Source organism: Impatiens glandulifera, chromosome 1 (genome assembly GCF_907164915.1).
Source record: "Impatiens glandulifera chromosome 1, dImpGla2.1, whole genome shotgun sequence".
In the NCBI taxonomy this organism is placed as follows: domain Eukaryota; kingdom Viridiplantae; phylum Streptophyta; class Magnoliopsida; order Ericales; family Balsaminaceae; genus Impatiens; species Impatiens glandulifera.
In genome coordinates, this window is record NC_061862.1 from 19,612,055 (window position 1) to 19,636,872 (window position 24,818).

A 24,818-nucleotide genomic window follows, 5' to 3' on the forward strand; every position below is an offset into this window, starting at 1 on the left:
GGGGACGCCCTTGGAGAACCGGGGTGTTTCCGGTTTTGGGAAGGGAGGTCGCTTACAACAACACACACTTTGGTGATAGTCCGGTTAGAGACTATGACCGTTCTCAGCACTTCGCAAACTGTCACAGACTCTTGAACCGGGTTCAAGAGCGGAAATGTCTGTTTCAGTCTGAAGCAACGTATGCGACTTAGTTTTGATGAGATTAACAAGGAGTCGGTTAGATGGAGTGTATGAACCGGTTTTTGATTTAAGGAGTAAGATTGTTTTGGATTGATGTGACTGACATGGCAGACATACATACTTGGGTTATCTTCCAAATTATTTTTTGGTGTATTATTTGGTTTGAAAGAAATTGTTGAACTTTTAATTATCGTATTCGTCTGATTCGTATAATTTGTAATACTATTATTTTGACACTTTCTTATATTCGATCAAGAAAGTCAGGAGAGTCTGTCGGAGAATTAATCGTTTTTTTCGAGAATTTACGAGTTCGATAATTTATTGAAAACATTTTTCTTATTTTTTATTTCTGTTAACTTTTTATTTTTTTATCTTTATTGACACTTTTTTTTTGTTGGTTTAAAAATATTTTTTCATTTTTAATATACATAATTTTTTTTTAAAATTTTTTTTAAAGATGTTTTTCTATTTTTAAATTAATTTTTTCTAATAATTCTTACTTTTTAAAATAAGAATCAATAATTTTTTTTATTTATTGTCATTTTTTTTTATTAATATTGAATTTTTTAATTTTTTTAAAGATAATTATTAAATAAAATAAGTTATTTAAGAATTTGATAAGATTATTATAATGTTTTTAAAATATTGAAATAAAAATAAATTAAATATATTTTAAATAATAAATTGTTATTTAATAATTATAATTAATTGATGGAATAATAATTTTTTTTAACTTAAAATAAAAATAAATAAATATGAAACTAGTTTTTTTAGAAACATTGTTAAATTAAAAAAAATGTTATATAAATCTAACTAAACTTATTTATACATTTTATAATTAATAAAAACATAACATCAAACAGGTTCCAAGTGATAAGTGTCTCGATGTTGGGTCCACCCGGCAATAAAATCCACAAAACTTGTGGTCCCCACATTGCCGTTCTATTCTTCGTATCAGTCAAAAGGAAACACGTTTAGAGGTTTCGGTGTTTTGCATGTGAAATTAAAAATTAAAATTAAAATTAAAATAAAAAAATAAAAAATAAAAAGCACTAGGTCGGAGTGGGACCCACCCGCTTAAAAGGCGCCAAATAGCCGATTCAAAATGCCCCGATTGGCTTTGTCAACGCATTTTTAGGCTCTAAAATGATACCCTTCCAAAAAAATAATTCACAAAAATAATAATTATTATTATTTTATTATATAAAAAACAACACAAAATATTCAAATTTACATTAAAAAAAAAAAACTTTCAATAGAAATAACTATGTCTCAGCCTTAAAAACTATTTTTAATTTAAATAAAAATTAATGACAATGTTTTTGTTGTGTTACATTTTTTAATAAATAATATTACTCTCTCAAAGCAGTAATAAATTAGTATTTTGTAGCAATTACAATTATAAACATTTTATAAAATTGCTAAATTAAAAACTTCCAATAAAAAAAATACTGTAATTTAAATGAAAAAGTTCAACATATATTTTGTTGTGATACATTATTAAATAAATTATGGTAAAAAAAAATTAACATATTTAAATTTCTATAAATAATGTTACTCTCAAAATGATAAATTCTAGCAATTACATCACAATCATTTTATAAAATTGTTAAATTAAAAAAGAAAAGTGATTATGTCCTAATTAGATAAGGAAAATTATAATTGACCCTTTTAAGTGTGAAGAGAATAAAAAAAGTGAAATTTTAATAATTTATTATCAAATTAAAAATAAAATAAGTTTTCAAAAAATTAACAATTAAGATTAGTAAGAATCTTTGTAAAAATCATTAAAAATATATAAAATGATTAAAATACATTTATTATTTTTATAATTAAAATTAATATAATTTGGAAATAGAAGATAAAAAAAAAAAAGTAGTGCTTCCCTCCACATCTCTATCCGAACCAAATTCCCTTTCTCAGTTCTCTTCTTCCCTTCCCTCCCTCGTCTTCCTGCTTTCATTTATTTCTGCACTTCTCTCTCATCATCATCATCATCATCATCTTCTTCGTTTGCTTCAATCAGATCTGTTTTTGGATTCTACCCTTTTCATCTTCATCCTCTCAGTTGAATCAGCTTCTTCAGATTCACTGATTCAACCCTTTTCTCATCTTCTTCTATCTAGACTTTTCCCACCCACCCACCTTTAAAAAGAACAGTTTTGATCGATTTCCCTGTTTCAATTAAGGGAAAATTCCAGATTTTGAACTCGACCCGAATTGCGATGGCCACTTCTCGAGCTACCCATCAGGCAACGGAGGCGATCGTTTCTCAGGAACAGAGGCAGAAGCAGCAACAGCAGCAGATGCAGTCGTCTCTTAAGCATCAACTGCCGTTTGCGTCAACAAAGCCGCCGTTTGCTGACTATCATACTTTCTCTCGTTCGACTGATGACAACCGGTTAAAAGAAACGGAGACCATTGTTGTTAAATCACCGGTGAGTATGTTAGGTTTGGATCTGATTTCTAGTAGACAGTCTACAAGTGACGGTTTTTTTGTTGGGATCTCTTGGTTATGTGCTTCAAAACCAGTATATTATTTGATGATTTGTTCAATTTTGGTTACTGGAGGTGGGATTGCTGCAATGTTTAATGGGTCCTTTTCCAGTGCTTCATTTTAATAATTTAACTTGTGTTGACATTGCTGGTAATGGAAACTGGAATTTCAGTTTAATTGGCACATTTTTTTGTTGAGCCTTGAGTAGGGTTTTAGTTTTACTGGGACTACTGGAGCTTATTAACTGCACTAGTGAAGGAAATTACATCTTTGAGATGAGTGATGGGTGAAGCTGAAGCCTCTTTACAATGAGCTGTATAATAACCTAACTTTATTATTCTCTTCTCATTTTTTATTTACCTGATGGATGCTCCAGCCTCGGTTGAGCTGGAGAAATGTAAGCTCTAGTCTAGACCTGAGAGTCTTGTTTATCATCTAATTCTGTAGAAAGACCAAATGTTATTTCCAGATATCCAGTTTGATGCCATTTGCATTCCTTAAAACTATTGTGCTGTTTTGGACTGAAGCCTTATGCTTCTCTGAAGCTTTCTTTAAAACTATTGTGTTATATTCTAGCTGTCATAAATCTCCTTTACTACATGAAAATGGAGGTTGGTTTGATAATTGGAATTTGGATAGTCCCCACCAGCAATGGAAAGTTGATTTGGATACATTGATCAAATGTGAGGCTGACTATAAGCCTATTCAAGATTTGGGTATATGTTGTCCATGATCAATGATTAGCATGACACAATAATACTTTGTGACTAGGGATTTTTCTGGCCTTTAAAGACCTTATTAAAAATTTAAGCTATATAAATACTATGCTTTATAGTTTATCCTTCTGGTGAAGGTTTTGCTTTCATGGGACTTTAAAAAAATGTTATTGCAAATCTCGTCATTATCTTATGGCATGCAAAACCTCTCTGAAGATTCTTTATATGCATTTTATTAGTATTGGGCTTTCAACTCAAAGGGATTCCTCTTCCATGTGCATGGATGTTCCTATGCTCAAGCTCTGCATTGTGCTCTAAGAAATTAATCTCTTTTGATTTTACAATATGAATGATTAGACTTTTTCTTTTGGAAGATTGAATAAAGCTAATAAAATCAAGTAGTTTCTAATAAGTCTAATTAAATAACTTTATAACATAACAAGCTACAAAACTTATTCCTCTACATTTGTATTGTTTCCAACTTTCTGGTTACTGATCACTTCTTTGTCAAAAGCTTCCTATCATTACCCCCACTGATGCATATGACTTATATATTGAGACATTGCAGAATCTATATTTCTAAAGAAGCAAGTGTTCATTGTACAAGTTGAAGAGCTCATATCATACTTGTTCATCGTGTAGGTGTTGTATTAAGTGGTCTTTAAAACTTGTCAAGACTATTAGGTCTATTTGGGATGAAGATTGTGCATCCTATTTCCATCTACAATGTTAGAATGCTATGCAATTTATTCCATACTTTTGGTATGCATGTGTTCCATGATTTGCTTACCATTTTAGCAAGGGTAGGAGCCATATTTACATCAGTGTATTGTCCTTCAATACTGGAAGTATTTTGTGTCAAATAATCCTTCAGGAGAACCTTTTTGAAGAGATTGTTAAATTTTTCATTGATCATACTGAATCTTAATAAATGCTTTGCAGCCAGTAAAACGCAAAACAGCAATAGCAGGACCAGAAGCTGAGTCTTACCATGGTAACTCCATTGCAAGATACTCGGACGCTGATATAACTCATCTCAAAACACCTGTGTCAGTTAAAGGTAACAAAATCCAGAAGTTGCCCAAGGCACCAAAGTCAAACAGATCAAGGCCTCAAACTCCAGCACCCGATATAGGTGAGTGTCATAAGTTTGCTACCTAATTTGAGAATCTTTGTTGGGATTCAACTTTCTATTTTTTATTTACTAAGAGGTGATGCCCCACCCCCATGTCCATATCATGGATTTCTTCCAAGAAACCAGTTTTTACTACTGATATTATTTTTTTAGTTTTTTCTTTAAAGGGTGTTTTTTTCATTACGCTCCTTGTGTGGAAGAGTAATGCAAACATTAATGAAACAAACTGAAGAAGTGATTTTGGTTTTTAGGCACTCCTTCAGGCCACAATGCCACGACAGTGGGTCCCTGCCGTTATGATAGCTCTCTGGGTAGGTGATTTTTTTTCCATTCATTTCGTTCTTGATTCCGTCTAAACCCTCTTCTTTCTTTCCAGCCAATATATATATATTCCCGTTTATTATTTTGTGTCTTCTTGATAAGCTTGTTTTCTTCTTTAGGACTCTTGACAAAAAAGTTCATCAATCTGATAAAACATGCTGAGGATGGTATTCTTGATCTGAATAGAGCTGCTGATATTCTAGAGGTGAATTGTAATGATCCTTGTATGCACATCAAGTCTACTATGCTATAATTTCTGTTATACTGTACCCTGGCCAGAGGGTTTGTTACTATTGTATAATGATTTTGATGATGCAACATTTGTTGGTTGTAGGTACAAAAGAGGCGAATATATGATATAACAAATGTTCTTGAAGGAATTGGTCTTATAGAGAAGAAGCTTAAGAATAATATTCAGTGGAAGTAAGGAAATGCTAAAAAATATTGTTGATCTTTCAAAAAGTGTTTATTGGAGATATTACTAAACAAGTAGTTGACTTATCAGGGGACTCGATGTGTCAAGACCTGGGGATGCTGATGAAAATGCTTCCGCTTTACAGGTAACTGGAATGATAAAACAGCAGAATGTTTGATGCTCTGATCATACTGATACAGAAAATGATTTTGTTAGAGTTCCCATTGCTTCATTATTTGCACCTCCCCTTTCAAGGCAACTAGTTGTATCTCCTTTATAAGATGCATCTTGAGGGAATATTGGGGATATTAAGAGATCTAGTAGTAAATCATTGTATTAGATGATCTTCTTACACATAATGTTCATCTTCATTTGTAGATATTTTTGCATTTTATCCTTCTTTTTTTCACAGAAATCTAGAAAAGTCCTAGGAAATGTATTACCATATCATACCATGTCTTAGATAATGTGGAAAAACATCAAGATCTTGGCAAACTCAACCATCTTGTGGGGCTTAGCTGTTTCTTATGGTATGTTTGATAAAATTGCAAAATGAATAGATGCTGAATCTTAAGTGCCGAATGACTAAAGTTCGTGAAAGATAATTGCTGAATAAACCAAATGAAATTTGTAAATGTTCAATACTTGGTATGTAAGATGATTTGATGAAATGTAGAACTAATGTCGGAAAGTACTTGAAGACTATTTTACCCTTATAGAGAGAGACGTGATTTGATTAATTTATAGGGATTTTGTCTTTAAGATGCTCTTACTAGATTTCTGAGTTACCCAATCAAGCCAGATTTTTTTCTTCTTAATTTGTGTTGAATCTAAGCACTTAATCATTTAGGTTAAGTTATCTTAGCAAACATCTCCTTAATCTATAGAACCACGTTATCATATTAACAATTAAACTTTTGAGAACCATACTCTTTGTTTAGGATCTGACTCTTCTTATGTTTGCTTCTTATATTTTTCAGGCCGAAGTTGAAAACCTTTCCATTAAGGAGCGAATGATAGATGAGCAAATAAGGTGCGTCAATAATGTCTCTTCTACTTGAAATCATATAATGGCTTTTAGCAACCGAAAAGTTTTTGCTTATGCATGTTCCTTTTGAAATCTTACAGAGAAATGCAGGAAAGACTAACAGAACTGAGTGAAAATGAAGACAAACAGAAGTAAGATATTTCTTTTTCATGCCATGAATCCAATTTCCATTTTTCTAGTTAATTGATCTGATTGGTGTATTTCTATGACTTATATTTCATGCTCCAGTTTATAATCAGTTTATGGATTTGTTCTTTAGGTGGCTTTTCGTTACTGAAGATGATATCAAGGGCCTACCATGCTTCCATGTAATTTTCTTTTTGTTAATATATTTCTCATTATCTCCCTTCATACTGCTCTAAATTTCATAAGCTAACCACTACCTGTATATTTTATCAGAATGAAACCCTAATCGCTGTTAAAGCTCCACATGGGACCACACTGGAAGTCCCTGATCCTGATGAGGTAAGCTGGAATATTAGTCTCCTAAAAACAGAACATATTTTTTTCTTTTTTCATAATAAAAGATAAAAATTTCTGTTGCTGCATTTAGCAGACCGACTATCCTCAAAGAAGATATAGAATAGTGCTCAGGAGCACCATGGGCCCAATAGATGTTTACCTAGTTAGGTAGGTACTCTTAACAAAAGAAAATTGTGCTTCTTATTGTTCCTTAGGGTTCTTCTCTTCAGTGTTGATGTTTATATTCTATATGTTTGTCTAAGTCAATTCGAAGAGAAGTTTGAAGAAATGAATGAGGTTGAGCCATCACCCCCTAGTTGTCTTCCCTCAACATCAGGGTTCAATAAGAATGCAGATGCAGCAGTGGCAACATCAGAAGATAGCAGAAGAGAAGAAATTAAAACACGGGAACAAGAATCTAACAGGATGTGCTCAGAACTAAATCCCTCAAACGACTTTGTGGGTGGGATCATGAAAATCGTCCCAGAAGTTGACGTAAGTTGTCTGCCAAATGTTATATCCCTGACTTAATTTACTTTATAAAAACAAATTCAGATCCGATACATGTACACATACAAAAACAAACATGAAGTGTTTTCAAATGGATGGTTCTGTGTTTGAGCAATCAATCTATGTACATACATTGCAGAGTGATGCAGATTACTGGCTTTTATCGGATCCGGATGTTAGTATGACAGACATGTGGTCAACAGAGGGTATGCAAATTTGTATTATTTGATGGTTAGCTTATGAAATATGGTCACTAAAGAGTATTTTGGTTTGGTTACAGCGGCTGGTCTTGAATTGGGTTACTTGGGTAGACTGGATGATGAACAATACCCAGTTGTTGCAAACATGGGTGCACTATCTCCTCAAACTCCACAGCCAAATCCAAATCCAAATCCATCGGTTAGATGAGACTGGAAGGTTTTATTGATGGTGAAAATGTAAAGTTAGACTTCAAGGTCCAATTTATTTCATTTATTAGATGTAAACACTTAGAAGAAGATAGTTCTATGGCCATTGTAACTTAGCTGTACTCCTTAAGTAATGTAAAACTAAATCTTGGGATTTTTTCTTATTCAAATAAATTTATCCCCTAGGTCCATTTTCTTTTAGGAAGTTTTTTTTTTTAATTTTTTTTTTTTATTTTAAGAAATTAACCTGATTTTCATTCACTTTAAAATGTTTTTAAGTGAATTAAATTCTGAGAATTTGTTCTTTTAAGCACAAACTATAGTTAAATGATAGTGAGGTTTTAAGAAGATTTTTATAGAAAGAAATTAGTATTTTGTTATATTTATTTTTAAAAAGTGAAATTGATTTAATTTTAGTATGAAAATTTAATTGGATTAAATGAATTACTTTTAGGTAAAAAATAAAATAAAAAAATTGATTTTTTATAAATTTTAAAATCATTTTAGAAACCCTAGTTAAGTGTGTTGCTCAACCCTTGTGACCATATTTGTTTTAAAATTATTTAATAAAAATAATTTAATTGAGAAATGTCATCATAAATTGTATTTGCAAAGAATAAATTTAAAAGAAAAACATTTTCAATATAAAAACTTATTTAATGCTAATCAAGTCAATGATATATCTTAGAAATATAAATAAGTCAATAAAGAATTTATTTGAAATACATTTACAATTCCTCATAAAAAAAAAAGATTAAATAGATGATACCCACCATCTTAATTATTATTATTATTAATTAGCAAATAATTAACTTAAACAGAATTAGGTCTGTCTGTCTGTTCATAAAACCTCTAAGCCGTACAAGACGCCGGCGTGTTTCTCCGGCCCTTCTTCTCCGACAAAGTAAATATCTCTCATCTTCTGAAACGCATGCCACGTCAGCAAGCTATCCGAACCAGCCTGATGACATTTCCCCACCGCCCGAACCACATCAAGACTCCGAGCCACCCGTTCCAAACCACCGTACAAACTCCGACAATAACGCATCAAATGTTTAACATCGTAAACTCTCTCCCCAAAAAAAACCTTCACAATTTCCATAAACCCTTCATTATCAACCGGCAATTCCTTCTGACTAAGAATCTTCACCAAATAACCAAAATCATAAGCACTGTGAAAAGTCACCCAGCTAACCACATCATTACAAACCAGACCCGACGACATCATCAGCTCCCCAAACCGACCCGATTCGATTCCCTCCTTCTTATTCCGGTCAAAGTCGATACCTTGACGGCGAAGAAGCTCGATGGAATCGAGGGCATGAGGATCGCGTTCCAAATCGAAATCTTGAAAATTGAATTCCCAGATGAGTTTTTCCCCGGTGCTGAGTTCTGGTAAGTTACCATCAGCGTCGGAAAGAGTGAGGCCGAGCTGTATGATGTTTAAAACGTCGACGTTTGATTTCAATAGGTTGTAGTTATCATCGGAGGTAGATAAGCGGTGGTCGGATACAGGGCGGCGGAAGATGACGCCGGGGAATTCTGTGTCCATTGAAATGTATGGGTAGCGATCGATTAGGGTTCGGATTAGGTCAAATTCTGAGTCCAAGTTATTGGACCAGACCTCTCGGATGAGTATTTTAGGGTTTGACATGATGGGTTCTTGTTTTGTTTTGTTTGAATGGTGTTTTTGATGGAAATTTAAGAAAGATGGTAGATGGGTGGGTGGAAGTTATAATGTTTGATATTTAATTGATGATTCAGATGTGAGTAATTGCCTGGAAAATGAATGAATGTGGATGGAGAGTGGGAAACGTGTACATATTTAATTATTTTAGTGAGAGAAAGCTGGCATTATAGAGAGAGATTGATCGGTGGTGGGTCCGACAGCCGGCGGCGGTGGTCTGATAAGCGACCGACGTGTTTGACTGAAAAAGGTTATGACTTTTGATGACGGTCTTCCCAACAATAAAATTATTCTTTTTCTTTATTATTTTTTCTTCTTTATTAAATTCTTTATTAGTGAAAATAGCTGTAAAATTGAACTTGGACTATTAGTATTGGTAGACATTTAAGCATTTCTCACCAAATTAATCCATCCGTCACCCTTCCTTTAACAGTAATATTTTTTTTAATTAATTTATTACTTTATTAAAAACAAAAATAACAATTTTTTTTTTATTTTGAAAATTTAAATTATTCTCACTTAAGGTATATAAACTATATTGTTATGATTTTTTTAAAAAATAAATACAATCTATGTTTATTCAAAACATTTCTAATTTGGTCTCAAATTATTTATTTATCTAATTACTCAAACTAACTTTGAAAAGTTAAAATAGGTTAGTTTCAAAAACGGTCTCTAAATATCATTTAATTTAAAATGATAAATTAATTATAAAAACAAAAATAAGATGTTAAAACCACTAAAATTTGAGTTTAAAATAGCAATTAAGCCATTAATTTAATTTAATTTTCATTCTATTTTAATATAAATAATCAAATACTAAACCAAATATTAAATCATAAAACCAATACTTTATTAAAGTAACTTAAATAAAAATAATAATATATTAGAGATCATAGAAAGTCTTAAATTGAATTCAAGATCGGACACTAGGCCGACCTTCCCAGTCCATTTAAAAAAATTAAAAAGATTTTATATAAGATTTAAACTCACGACCTTATTGATATTAAAAATTAAAGTATTTAATAACTAGTATAAATTATTTTTTATTAATTTAAATATAAAATTATTATATGTTTTAAATAACAAAAAATTAAAATTAAATTTTGTTTTTCAGCTAGAATTCCAAACTTGAAAGCCTGCCCTCATTGAATTATAAGCAGCTATACTTTAAAGTAGTCTTACTATATAAAATAAAAAGGTAAAGTAATGTAAAATAAAGTAAAGCAACTACAAACAAATATAAATTGTGAATAAAATTGTTTGGATAGTAAAAAAACAAAAACAAAAACATTTGTTTGGATAGTCTTAACTTTCAAACTTACAAGAACTAATAATACACTATTTCATTTAAGTTAGACTATCCTTAATTTCATGGCACACTTTACATTATTTAAATTGAGGGTTGTGATTCAATTCATATTAAAAAATAATAGAATGTATATAATTAATTGAAGATTAAGGACTAAAATTGAGGGTCTCTTTTAGAAATTGAAGATTAAGGACTAAAAATTAAGTCTTTATATTTAAAAAAGTTTTAAATAAACTAAAGATAAGCTGTAAGAGAAATGATTATATTATTTAATATTAAATGTTACAACAGAAGCCGTCTTAGCTCAGCTGGTAGAGCGCATGGCTTTTAACCATGTGGTCGTGGGTTCGATTCCCACAGACGGCGATTTATTTTTATTTATTTTTTAACTTTTTTTTTACTAATTTTTCTTTGTAAAATTGTATTGCAAAGTAATGAATTACTGTCAATTTTGTGAAATTTTCTATAAATACAAAACATATAGAAAATATTAATCTTCTACTCTAAAATCAATTTTAACATTATACAATGATCCCATTTAAAAAATGGCTTAAAAAACATACAAGTACAAAGATTATTTGAAAGCTAAACTTAATAATACAAATTTAGGAATTTTTAGCTCAGTTTCTCATCTGAAATCATATACAAAAACGTAAAAATGATTAAATTGACAAATTACAATGATTTCTTCAGGTGAATAGTTATTACAGTAACTCGACATCAAGCATGATTCGACTCTGCGCAGCTAATAAAATACCTAATTATACAACTAACAGCTATACACGGTTTCGCAAGTGAAACAAAAGTACATCATCCATAAAATCCTTAGGATAGAAATAAGACATGAAAATGAGCGAAACTATTAGAGTTGATCAGGTTCTTCAAAAACGTTAATCAGAATTTAGTCAGGTTCTTCAAAAACGTTAATCAGAATTTAGTCTTCTAGTATCTGCTGCCGCTCAAGTTCTATAACACTGCCAGTCAAAGTGTTTGTGGTCTCGTTGTTGTTATCGCTTCTACATTGTAGCAGTTGTTCCCTAAGATTCCTCACAAGCTCATTCAGCCTTTGAATATTCTTTTCTTGAGATAAGATGATCTGCAACAATAATATTGCTGCACTCAATTTAGTCCAAAAGTTTTATGAACAAATTACATACATGAGATTTAACTTTGCCTGATTCTGTTCATAATCAATTCAAATAACATTCAATCAAAACCATTTTTACACCAGTTTCATCAAATTGTGTTGAATTATATGGGTAGTCACAATTAACATAGTCTGAACCATAAGGACAAGATGATAGACCAAAAAGACAGTATTAATTTCAAATAACAGTATTCAAATTTCTTAACATACCAGTTTGATGAAATTCAGCCAACAAAGTGGATTGAGTATTATGAAATAGATGTTTCATAGTTTAAATAGATCAATAAATTTTCATACTTTCTGGCAATCAATTTCATGTCCGAAAAGTTGAGTAAAAAGCACATAAACACCATAAGAAAGCAATCATATCATGGAAATCATAGTCCTAAAAGGAAATTCAAGAATGTATCAAACTTCCTAGAGTTGTTCTGCACGAATCACTTGTCAATTGGATAATGTAAAACAAGCAGGATTACTCACACAAAAATAAACATACATTAAACATCATGGTGCTTATCAGTTTGTAGTTTCAAGCACAAAAACTTTTTCATCACACTCAAACCAACAACATAACACATATATCTACAACACAATTCAAAGTACTGCAGCAAAGCAAAGCAAAGCAAATCACAGCAAACACAAACAGTAGATTATTATACAAAACGTTATATTTTTCCCACCTTCTCCTTAACAGCTTCTTCCCTCTTAGTGATTTGCAATTGTTTCTGAGACAAACTAGGTGTTGCCTCAATATCATTGACAAGTGGTTGCTTCCATTCAAACTGTGAAGTTACTATCATAATAATTAAAAGAAACACAAGTAGCATAGGTCTTGACATCATGAAAGTCTCTCCCCTCACCGCACCTGTAACAAAATAGATCTCAAAATTGGACCAATTCATCATAAACCCTAACAACAAAATGGAATCTTAGGAAGGAAAACCCTAAAACAAACTCAAATTTTGAAGTAGCAGAATGAATCGGATCAATGATTCTATTCTAGGGAAGGGGGAAAATAGAAGAGTATATAACACCTACCAGGCGATCAGAGGAGGTCTTCAAAGGTGAAATCCAGTGGCTCGCAGAGTTGATCGGGAAGGACGGAAGTGCTTGTGATGATCGGAGACAGGTCTGAGAAAAGTTGATTATTTGTAATTTCTGAATTCATCATCATCAGATCCTTCTCCTCCTCCTGATTAATATTAATATTATTAATAAGGCCTTGTTTTGACTTTGATAAAATTATCAAAGACCAATCCAAATAAACACAAAACTCACCAAACTTTGCAATGGGAACAAACCCCATATTCCAAATTAAATACAAACTATTACCTAGCAATTTTTACTTTACTAATTTATCTCAACACAAATCACAAGTTACATAATTTTTTTTTTATCAAAAATATTATTTTTGGAAGAAACCCATAAAGATTCTAAAACACCCCCCAAATCAATTTTTATGTTTTATTAATTTAGTTAAGTTGTATATAGTGATGTTATAGACTTCTTCCTAAAACAAAAACAAAAAGAATTACCACCATCATAGATCCAAAGCCATAATCGATATTGGTGTTGATGTTCATGTTGTCTAGGAACATATTATCCCCTCCTCCACCTCCTGTCTTTTTCTGATACTGTTTCTGCTGCTCTGGTTCAACACTCGGCCATCCTTCAAGGTCATACCAATTATCAACTATGGCTGCTGCATCCTGTGAAGGAATTTGGAAAGTTCCCATGGACTCCATTTTCCCATTAATAATTCCTTCAAACTCATTTGCATAAGATGCAAATGGCAAGCTGTTTGTGTTAGGCATCAGTGAAGACTCATCATTAAAAAGATTCATGAAATCATCTGTCATTACATTGTCAAAACAGAATTCATCATCATCATCATAGTAAGCAACTTGCTTGGATTTAGACATGGGATTCTCTACAGCAACTATCTGATGAACTGCTTCTTCTGGCTCTGATTCAGAATTATGTATCATCATAAATCCTTTACCTTTATTAGTAATATTATTATTATTACTAAGAGCAAGTTTTTGCACAAGAGCTAAAGGTAGTTTTGGGTGCTCATTAATTCTCCATTCTTCCCCAAAGTGTGGCAGCCTTGTATCTATCATCTCTCCATTGGTCCTTCGCACGCGACAAATAACCGAGTGCTTCTGTAATTGGTTTGAGGTTAATTTACAAATTATTAAACACAAATTTGACAAAACATTGGATCACAGTACTCAAAATTATCAAAATAAACCTGACCTGTTTGTCAACGGAAGAGAATTCATGCATGAACCACCCAGTTTTCTGCCCTCTTGGTGGATGGCCGATATAGAAAAACAAAGTACTCTTTTTACCAATAATTTTGGAGGCATATTTCACATTGCTTTCCTTTCCCAATGTTTTCCAATAGCCACATTGCGTTGTTCTCGCACTTTGAGATCCTTTCAGATAGCTATTACCACGGGTAGTGAAGAAGAACCACTCAAGGTTCGATTGCATGACAGTCATATCTGTGAACAGCATGTAAACTAGAACTAGTCAAATTTCATCCATGAAACAAAAACAACTAATTAAACATATAATACAAGATAAAACTTGAAGATCCAATCAAATTTGGCTAAGAATTAGATGACAATGGACTGTGACTTCTAAGGAGTACTTTCATAATTAAGAACCTTTGAGAAGATTAGGGAATTTATATTGACCCTAAATTTATAGGCTAATACTATATTCTAAACCATACATATTTTTGCATGTGCATGACTTCTAAACAATCAACCCTTCTCATCGATCTAGGGATTAATAACCTTTCCCTATTTCATATCAAATTAAAACAAATATCAATTGGATTCTATTCCAACAACTATCTATCAAACTACAAATTCCTGACAATCATACCAAATCTACTAGGGGGCCCTAAGCTTGATTTGTTATGGAAAGTCCCAAACCCTAACAGTTCATAAGAAAATATTTGTTTCAAAGGGTGGGTTGATTAGTGTAAATCTCTTCAAGTACTCTTAGAATCTTAGAATATATGTCTTCCCCTCCTTTGAGATCTCCTCAACTAACTTTCCATAATCTAGCTTTCCTAGATTAAGAGAGCCATTATCACAATTCATATAATCATATGACCTAAAGAACCAAAACAGAAAAAAAATCTTCCATATACTTGAATTTAATCAATACATTTGTCTTTTCGACCTTAGTAATTAACCATAAACTTCTAGACACATGTTGATTAATATTAAGAACTAATTTTGACAGAAGTAAATTCTTGAAATTACTTACAATTGATTTGTTGAAATAAATTAATTTGTATTTAACATTTTAGAATGTCTTTTGCATGCAGTTTCAAAATGATGCAACACATACCAACTTAGATATCTAGGGTTTTTAGAAGAATTTTAGATAAGACAAGAATGACCTAAGTCTTTGAGAGAGATAATCCATATACAATAACTATTTCATTTATTAATTACTACAAATATTACATATATAATCTCCTATTTACAAGCTACTAACTCATTAACCCACTAACTTACTCTACTTAAAGGTCTTGATTTGTTTTCAATGAGAATAAAACGTTTCAAAAGACAAAAAAAAGGAGTAACAAGCCCTTACCATCATCCTTGTTTGGATGATTCCATGTTTGAGAAGCCTACAGTACCACCTCAAAAGAAGTTTTGGAAGATTTTAGCAAAATTTTTTGGATGTATTGACAAAGTGAATAATCTGATACCCCAATCCCTATGTGGTGTTTTCAAATCCGAAGAATTTTGTTTGATATCGAAATATTGTTTGGGTAATTAAGGTGGTTTAACCAAATGAAAATATATGAAGATAAAATAGAAGATGTATGTGTCATGAAAAAGATTGTTTGATTTTAACACCCAAAATTCAATTATATGTTATGTGTAATTGATGAATCACAATATCTTGGTTTTAGAACACAAAATAATTGGAGGGCATGATGAAGAATAAAAACAGAAAACAGGCATGGGCAAGGAAACCCTAACAAAGAGAAAGAAGAAATAATTAGGTAAAAAACCTATCTTTAACATGGTTTTGGCACGTAATTAGATGACTATTTGAGCTTTGATACTCTCAAACTTATGAATGAGAAAGTGACAGTGAAAGAGATGTCCCAATTAATCCATCACAATCAATAATGTGAAATATGACTCCTCAGAAAACATATGACAAAGTTTTCCCAAATAAGCTACATCAAGAGCAACCATCCTCTTGGATTAGTACCATCCTCACTATTTAATGATGACTTTACCCTAAAGGCTTGACATGGGTCTTGCTTGATGTGAGTTATTTCCTACTAATTTTAAGTAACCGACAACCCAATTAAATTATGTAGGTCAAGTGCATGGAATTGGGATATAAAACAAGAAAAAGATTATGAGTTATTTCTTCCTTATTTTAATAGAAAAAATGATGAGATTGTGATATTAACTCAAGATATAACTACACAAATCATCCCAAGATAAATCAATGGAAAGACAAAAAAAATGAAGAGTTTACATGAAGTTATTTTGATACAATTGAATTGTACCTTTCTTGTATATGTAAATCATAACTATATATTGAATATGCATAAAGATAGGAGATAGAGACAGCTCAAAAAACATGAGATAAATGTATTTGAAATTTAAGAACTATATTGAGAACTAATTCTACTTCTAAATGAACATAAAACCATTAGAGTTAAAGTGCACAATACAAAACTAATAAAAAAAATGCTTATTGTAAAATGTTATAATCAAGAATATGGAGTAGACTATGATGAAGTCTATGCACATTTGACTCAGATGAAGACTAATTACTAATCTCATTATGCCTTGAAGGAAGTGGGAAATTTATAACTTTGATGTGAAGTAGCTACGCTAGTCTTGAATCTTAGAAATAAAGTTCTAAGATTGAAGAATACCTTATATGGGTAGAAGAAAGTACCAATCTATTAGTTTTTTCCCTAAGTGAGTATACTCTTTATGTAAAGTCAAATGATAATAATGACATTTTGATTATTTGTCTTTATGTGAAGGATTTTATATTTTTCATAGGTAAAAACTAAATCTGTTTTGACTAATTCAAAGGGAATATGTTTGAATGGACCAACATGGGACTCAAGTTATACTATTTAGGCTTAGAAGTAAAACAAATTAAAGTAGGTATTATCATATCTCAAGAAAGGTATGTGAATAACATTTTCAATTTCACATGATCGGTTATATTCCCATGAGCACACTCATAGAATATGACATTGAATTGTAAAATTTTGAAGATGTATAGAGAAACAATGAGTTCAATTTTTTTAAATAGTTCTGTAAGTTTAAAAATTTTGAAAAGTATAAGAAGGTACAATTGATTATGGAATGTACTACTTTGTCCACTAGTCACTTAATACTCAAGGTGGATGGATCTAGTGATTGTGATATTTTTGTGAAGACATTTATGATATAAAAATTTACAGATTTTGGATTCTTAGAAAATAATAATATTTAATGGACTTGAAAAAACAAGCCATTGTCACACTTTAAACCAAAGTATGAAATAGAATATGTGGATGCAACTTATCTACATGCCATGGCATGTGACTAAATAAGGAGACTATTAGAGGAGCTTCATTTACCACAAATGAAGCTACACAGATTTTTGTTGAAATCAAATCTGCTCAAGTCTCCAGTAATGCTCCATGTATGCATGATAGAAGCAAATTAAACATAAATATAAAGTATCCTTTCATTTCATTAGAGGGCATATTGTGATAGCTCAAATATGAATCAATTTGTTTGATATCTTTCACCAAAACACAAGTTTTTAGTGAAATTTTCTCTCCATAATATCTTCCCATCCTTTCTTCTTCAACATGATCAACCTTCCCGCAATGATCGAGTCCATACATCTTGACCCAAATTAAAAGAGAGGAATTAGAAGAGACTTTCTCTAAAGTATGATAATCCTCACTGAGAATAGGTAAACCTTTTCAAGGTGCTCAATCTGAACCCTTGTCTTGAATAGTACTAAAGAACCCTAGCCTTTCAAAGATACTTACTTAAATTAAGGCTTCAAGAAAATCAATCAGGTTATTAGTTAGTCGGTTTGGAGAGGATCTTACTAATTAAGGAGACAAATTAATTTGTAAGCCTCGATCTATATAGATCTGACCTGAAAACGCGAAGACTAGCCTTAAACATAAGTAAAACATATAGATCCTGAGATAACAAAACCTAAATAGAGAAATTAATTTGCTAATTAAAGAAAACTACAAGTTTTAATAGGTTATAGAAGGGAAAAGAGAAGGGTTACATGGATTGGAAGGAGAAATTACACACATATATGTACCCGGTACATATGTAAGCCCTAGGCACACAATAAGGTCAAATTTTTAGAGAGAGGGAAAGAAGAATAAGTTGAATAAATATGAATATCTTGTTCAAAAAGCAGTACGGACTTATGGATGAGTTGAATAAAATTGAAAAGGAAATATAGCCATATGAGAAGGTACTGTTCTTCTTCCATGTATATATATATGATTTATTTATTCATATCTATATGAAAGAGAGAGAGAAAGAAAAAGTTTAGATCTTGAACTTCACCTGGCAAATCCCAGGGTTCGAATTTGTTAAAGTCAATCTCAGGAATGACATAAACGCTCCTCTCCAAGCCCTGGATCTTCTTGTTGAGATAGTAATGAACCAGTTCCCCGTCAGTCGGCGAGAATCTAAAACCTGGGAAAATAGATGGTAAGGGTACCAACCATTTAAGCTTCTGTATAGGCGTTTGCGCAGCCATGGTAACAACTAACAACAGAGAGAGAAATGAAAGAAACTGAGAATAGATGATAAACCCTAGAATATGTGTGTATATATATAATGTTATAAGGGTAAAAAAGGACACATACCTACGATGACAAGCATCTTGTGGTATCGCCGCCCTGATAGTGGAGTGATTACGTGTCTATGCATTAGAGGAATATGCAGTCGAGGCATAACAGTTGTCATGCAGAGGGCGGCAGACTAATCTCGGCGTAAACTGACCGGATTTCCTTAATCTAAATCTCATATTAGCAGTTATCAAACGTTAAACTAAAACCTCCCTCCCTCCCTCCCTCTTCTTTAAGGGTTTCCGCTTACTTCCAAACCCCAAACCCCCATGCATCCAGTCGGTTCGATTTGTTGCTTTCCGACTACTACTATTATATATACCCATTTTATTTTATTATGTATATATACAAATTAAGCAAAAAAAAAAACAAAATAATATTGAAACCACTTCAGGACTTGTTTGTTTGTGGGTTATTTGAGGTAATTATATAGTTAAAAGAATATATATTTTACTGTTTTATTATATTATTTAATTAAATGTTGTGATTAATGAAAGGATTATAAAATTTTGATATTAATTTTAAATAACTTAAATCTAATAAGATGTTAACTGTATTTTGAGAATTTGATATTCAATATCTTTAATTATGATCCCTTGATAACACTTTGATTCAATAAATCTTGATAAAAAAAATGTATTTATATCATTAAATATATATTGATCGTAACTAGGCTAACTAATTGATCATTTTAAAAATAATTACAAAGAAAATTCTATAAACAAATGATTTGTAGAGGAGGTAGATGAGAAGATGCACATTAATCTACCAATCAAAAAATAAAGTGTAAAATTGAAAATATAATAACATTTTTCAAAGTTGGTTTAGATAACACTATTTTTTAACTAATTTATTTTAAATTATAAAAAATATACAACATACCCATAAAAAAGATATTTGAGATATATTAAATTGAGAACAACTTCTCAAGGTTTTCAATATCGGTTTTTTTATTCGGCAACAAATTACTCCCGACATAGAAATATACCCAAATAAAATCGTCATTCATAATGTCTCCAAACTCTATATGATAAAAATTATGCAATGAAATTATCACTTCAAAATTCATAACACGTTTCTCACAAAATCAACTTTTTCCCATCGACTTAAATCATCGAGCTTGTAACATTTTTTTCGCACCCAACGACAATATAATTATCTCTATGTTTTTTCTCTTATTTTAATTTTCAATAAGACAAAAAAAATTATTAAGTCTAAACAAGTCTAAATCTAATCCGTCTCTACTAAAAAATAGTTGGTCGTTTGATGTTTGAAAGGATTTTAACACGTGTGCTCTGAGTTCAAGACTCTTTTGCTCCTATAATTATCCTAATTAACCTACATCTAAATAATGGGTTAACCCTATTCATTGTTTAGAGACGACTTTACATGTTCATTAGGTTTAGACAAGCTTGAGATAAAAGAGATACAAATGCGTTCTAAGCACGAAAAGAACACAAACGTGAAGTAAAAAATGTACATGTTTATTGATTGAAAACGAGACTATAGATCAAAGTAGAAAAGGAATCCACGAGTGTAAGAAAATTCTCGTTGAGAATTTCAAAGCATTGGAGCCTTCTTATGACACTAAAAAAGTCGAATATATTTTTAAAGTATTTGAAAAATTCTTAAAATTTTTAATGCATTATATGAACACTAGTAAAAAATGCACAATAATCGAGAATGATCGCCGAGTGCGAAAGAATGCTCTCGGCGATATTAATATCAGAGAGAGCAAAGAGTTATTCTCGGTAAAAATTATGAGTATAACCAAGAGCAGAGGTTTACTCTCGGTAAAAACGTAAATTTTGCCCAAATTACAGCCGCCCAACTTGATCTCTTTCTTCCTCTCTCATTCTCTCTTCTTTCTCTTCATTCTGTCTTCTCTGTTATTCTTAATTTATGTAGTGTATTTATTTTCTAATTTGTATATAGATCTCTAAATTGTATTACTATATGCACAGATCTGAAGTGTGCGATGGTAAAGATGATGAAGAAGAATACTTGATTTCTTGCAAAGGCTATAGAAGTAGGAGGATAAGGCGAAAGGAGGGGAGGCTATTACGGATCCCGGGAGCTGGAAGTGGTAGAGTTTTATTTGTATCTGTTGGATCTGGTTCATCGACTAGAACCGTCGACGTCGCCTTCTTCATCTTCGTCGTCCTAATCATCGTCGCCGCCCACAACTGATCTATGATTTGGATAAGAACATGTAGAGCTTAAAGATCTAGAATAGAGAATATCGATTGACGAAGAGAATGTCTCCATCCATGAGGATATTTGAGGATTGTAGTTGGCCGAAGTTGAAGAAGTGACAGCGAAAGGCATAGGAGGTATGAGATTGAAGGAAATTAGAGAATCACGTGAAACTTAAAGTGAGGTTTAAGCCTAATAAATCTTCCTTATCCATCATCATAGGAGTATTGAAACGAATTTTTGAAAATTGTCTTGTTTACTAATTTTTTAAAAAGTAAATTAGGTGGGAACTTTAAAAAATCTAAGTATGTCTTTCGACAAAACTGTTTTCAAGCGAACTCGAGTCAAGCCTTTTATTTTGGCTCCTCGTCTTCTTTTCTCGATTCAAGAGCAAAATAAGGCACGAAACATCTACCATTCATGTCAAAACTTTACTTTTTAAATAATTGTCGAATTTTTAAAAAGTAAAGTTTTTAAAAATTCGACAATTATTTAAAAAGTAAAGTTTGGATCTTAGGATTCATTGTCAGAAATCCTAAGATCCAAAAATATCATAAAGAGATAACTCGCTCATTACTCAACCAATCAATTCATTTATTGAATAATTAGGATCCTTCAAATCCAGGGTGCAACTTTTATTCCAGATCTGTTAAAAAAGATCTAATCTAAACATACGATAAAAAACATATATAGAAATGAAGTGGTAAAGAATAATAAAAAATACAAGATATAACGAGGTTCGACCAACAATGCCTACATCCTTGGGAAGTCGTCAATTCTATTGATTTTCCATGAAATAATGGTCCAAGTAACCCTAGGTTATAATGTCTCTATTTATAGGAGTACATAAAAAACTAAAAAGATTAAACTACTACTCTTAAACCCAATAAAGAATTAAAGTCCATTACAATATATAAACTCTAATAAAATATGAGCAAAAAATCTCCACCTTTGGCGAATATCGCGCTTATTGAGATGTGATGAATAAATAATAAATTCAACAATCTCCACATTGACGAATTTCACGTCCCTTAAAAAATACATGAGTCGTACCCATCAATTTCCACATTGACAAAAGTCAAGCCATCAAGAAATAAGTGGGTTCAACATTTTAATCTTCACATTTTCTCGAGCCATTCATGAGATAACTTTTCGTACATCTACTTCAATTTAAGAGCCCTTAGAAGAATGACAATCTCCACCATCACGTATATCGCGCCATCAAAAGGTTATGAGTCACACATCAATCTTCATTGCTCGAGCCATTCACGAGATAAATCATTATACCTTCACTTCTGCTCAAAAGTCCTTATAAGATAAAATCATAGAGTTTATAACACAAAGTAAATTTGGGTAACCACATTATTTCAACGACGAAAGACATTCAACAACTCTTTCGAATATTTGTTCATACCCATTGACATATGCGGAAACTAGAATTAATAATTCTTTATTATGTCAAAATAATCTTTACATTTGCTTGCCACAAACGAAGTGACTTATTTTTCAAGTCCATCAAATGACTAAAACCAAAATACCGATTAAACCCAAGAAGAACTTTCATCGTCTACTTTTTCAAAAATCAGATATCTATCGAAAACTAAGGACACTCAAAACAAACTTCCACCGTCTACTTCCTCAAAATAAGATATTGATCGAAAGAGAAAAGACCCAAGATGAACTTTTATCATCTACTTCATAAAAAATAAATTAGGTTATCTTGACATCTCTTTTCTCAAGCTCAAGATTTGACAAAACATGTGTCACTCATATTGCATTGAACGTTGCATACTCAACAAACTTGAGCCTCACACTTATCCTTGAACAAATTAATTTGCAATCTACTAGTTTTTTTTAATCCAAAAACGACTAGCAATTTAAGAATAGCCTTTCAAGATTCACTATCTCTCTTCAATTGTCTTCACCAATGTTTCAAATGATCATCTATAGTTTCTCTAAAAGAAATTGAATATTCTTTCATTTGAATTGATCGAACCTCCCATCTATCCCCTTTTTCATGACTAGGAATCCCATTCAGGGTCTCAATCATCTCCTCAATAAGATGACAAATCAATCATCTCATTCATCTAAATTATGATCCACAATGTATAGACTATTAAGATTGAACAAAAGAAGTAACAAAATCATCACCTTCGAATTAACTGAGTCTCCCATTTAGCTCCTTTTTCATGACTAGGAATCTTACTCAAGGTTTTATTTATCTTCTCACATTAAAAGATAATGTAATGATTCCTTCTTGGTTCGTTTGAGAGTTACTCTCAAGATGTCTCCACCTCAACTTATAAGTGTTTTTCACTAGTCTTCTCCTCTTCATAGTCTTTCATTTATATTTTGTGTTAACTGGAATTGTGTCAATCATTAATCACCTGGCAACTCAATGTAATCTTGCAATTTGGCCTAAATGATTGCTCTATCAACATGTCGACAATGTTGTCATCGGTAAACACCATTTTGATAACAACTTTCAACACTCGATCATGTTTTTGTCAAGTATAAAACACATAATTTCACCACTGTTTTCATCTTGATTAGCTCTTCCAATGAGATAAAAGGTCATAACTACAAAGATACAAACTTTTTGGTCTCAAACAAGTCCAATAAAACTTAAACTAGACAAAAATTTTAAGCCCCAGAAAATCAAACTTCGAGACGTTCAAACCTTGAACCGACCGTTGAAAATGTAGAGGAACGAGTTACCAACCTCTCGACAAAAATCTCATCTCAATCGGACTCCGTTTGAATCTCCGATCATCAGTTTGATAAACCATGTACGAATATAGGCGAAAATCTACTGCTAGATTTTCTCTCTACATCTTTTTTTTGACTCTTTTAATAACCTTTTCCAAAGAAAAATCTCTCCAAACTCATTTTACCCGAAAATTTCTTCAAGTCATGTGTCAAGACAACAATCGGTTATAAAACTTCCAACTAATTTTCTACAAGCATGAAGATGTATCGTTTGTTTTCCACATTCTTCTAGCCAAATCCTACATATAAAGAATATAACAAACCATGTATATAATTAGTGCACCATCAACTCATACCTTAGAAATTATCATTCTTTGTAGAACCCTTGAGGCATTAACACCCACTTGACAAATTCGCACCAACACTTACCAGGGATTTCCAATCAAAACCTACTCACAATGTTTGATGCAAATCCAAATCCGGCTCTTATACACACATATCAAAACCACACACTTACAAACAAACATTAAAGTCACCCGCTTTAATTAGAAAACCTTTTACATGTTACATCAACTGTCTTCCACAATCTGCAATATCGAATAAGCACTCCACCTTTTTTTTCAACTTCAATTTTCAATCTCCATATTGACGAATATCAAATCTCTTATGAGATAAATCACAAATCTCCATCTTTGATAAATTTAAGTTAAATAAGTCTCAATACAAATCCAAGATCAAAGAAAACAATGTTTTAAGAACTTGATTAAAATCTAACAAGACTTTACTTGCGAAAATTGAAATCAAATAGACTTGTAAAACCTATTTTGTGAAATTAAACGAGACTAAAAGAAAAAGTCTTAGTTGTTGACCGCTTCAAAGATTCTTGTTGGATTTTTTCTCTCCCTATATATATTATATCAAACTATAATATATATATATATTTTATATTTTAATAGAACACATGTCCCAAATTAAAATAAGTCAAAAACATATAACTCGTATTCTTCATTCCGGTGTTACTATCTGCATGACGAGTTTTCATCATCTGCACTCATTAGCGCCTTCGAGAATAAAAAAAGATCCACTGTCTTCTTCTCTCTTCTTCTCAAGATAGTGTCACCCAAAACTAATAAATAATTTAACGACCGTTTACATCTCCTTAACAACTGAATATTTCGACTCAA

General features: G+C 31.6%; 4 protein-coding genes and 1 non-coding gene across 6 annotated transcripts; 2 read left to right on the forward strand and 3 right to left on the reverse strand.

Annotated features, from left to right (window-relative positions):
* Positions 1 to 2,065: 2,065 nt before the first annotated feature.
* On the forward strand, positions 2,066 to 7,891 carry LOC124922181 (transcription factor E2FB-like). The gene is made up of 14 exons (XM_047462917.1): positions 2,066 to 2,618; positions 4,336 to 4,528; positions 4,780 to 4,839; positions 4,969 to 5,054; positions 5,184 to 5,272; positions 5,355 to 5,409; positions 6,245 to 6,297; positions 6,393 to 6,443; positions 6,572 to 6,620; positions 6,712 to 6,777; positions 6,866 to 6,942; positions 7,038 to 7,269; positions 7,424 to 7,490; positions 7,565 to 7,891. The coding sequence occupies exons 1-14, from the start codon at positions 2,406 to 2,408 to the stop codon at positions 7,690 to 7,692; spliced, it is 1,419 nt and encodes a 472-aa protein (XP_047318873.1). The 5' UTR covers positions 2,066 to 2,405; the 3' UTR covers positions 7,693 to 7,891.
* Positions 7,892 to 8,382: 491 nt separating this feature from the next.
* LOC124921506 (probable CCR4-associated factor 1 homolog 11) lies at positions 8,383 to 9,516 on the reverse strand. 2 transcript variants are annotated; one of them, XM_047462178.1, is made up of 2 exons: positions 8,887 to 9,516; positions 8,383 to 8,778 (listed from the first exon to the last, which is right to left on the reverse strand). In XM_047462178.1, the coding sequence occupies exons 1-2, from the start codon at positions 9,343 to 9,345 to the stop codon at positions 8,533 to 8,535; spliced, it is 705 nt and encodes a 234-aa protein (XP_047318134.1). In that variant the 5' UTR covers positions 9,346 to 9,516; the 3' UTR covers positions 8,383 to 8,532. The 2 variants fall into 2 exon arrangements, with proteins under 2 accessions (XP_047318134.1, XP_047318133.1); XM_047462177.1 differs by having other exon boundaries at positions 8,383 to 9,504.
* A 1,467-nt stretch (positions 9,517 to 10,983) lies between these two features.
* On the forward strand, positions 10,984 to 11,056 carry TRNAK-UUU. Its single transcript has one exon. It is a non-coding gene; the product is annotated as a tRNA-Lys (tRNA).
* Positions 11,057 to 11,589: 533 nt separating this feature from the next.
* Positions 11,590 to 13,036, reverse strand: LOC124921828. Its single transcript, XM_047462526.1, has 3 exons — positions 12,876 to 13,036; positions 12,518 to 12,702; positions 11,590 to 11,786 (listed from the first exon to the last, which is right to left on the reverse strand). The coding sequence occupies exons 2-3, from the start codon at positions 12,677 to 12,679 to the stop codon at positions 11,625 to 11,627; spliced, it is 324 nt and encodes a 107-aa protein (XP_047318482.1). The 5' UTR covers positions 12,680 to 12,702; positions 12,876 to 13,036; the 3' UTR covers positions 11,590 to 11,624.
* Positions 13,037 to 13,333: 297 nt separating this feature from the next.
* LOC124920060 (NAC domain-containing protein 89-like) lies at positions 13,334 to 18,638 on the reverse strand. Its single transcript, XM_047460465.1, has 3 exons — positions 18,443 to 18,638; positions 14,092 to 14,347; positions 13,334 to 13,973 (listed from the first exon to the last, which is right to left on the reverse strand). Exons 1-3 carry the CDS (start codon positions 18,636 to 18,638, stop codon positions 13,334 to 13,336), a joined length of 1,092 nt encoding a protein of 363 aa, XP_047316421.1.
* Between the last annotated feature and the right edge of the window lie 6,180 nt (positions 18,639 to 24,818).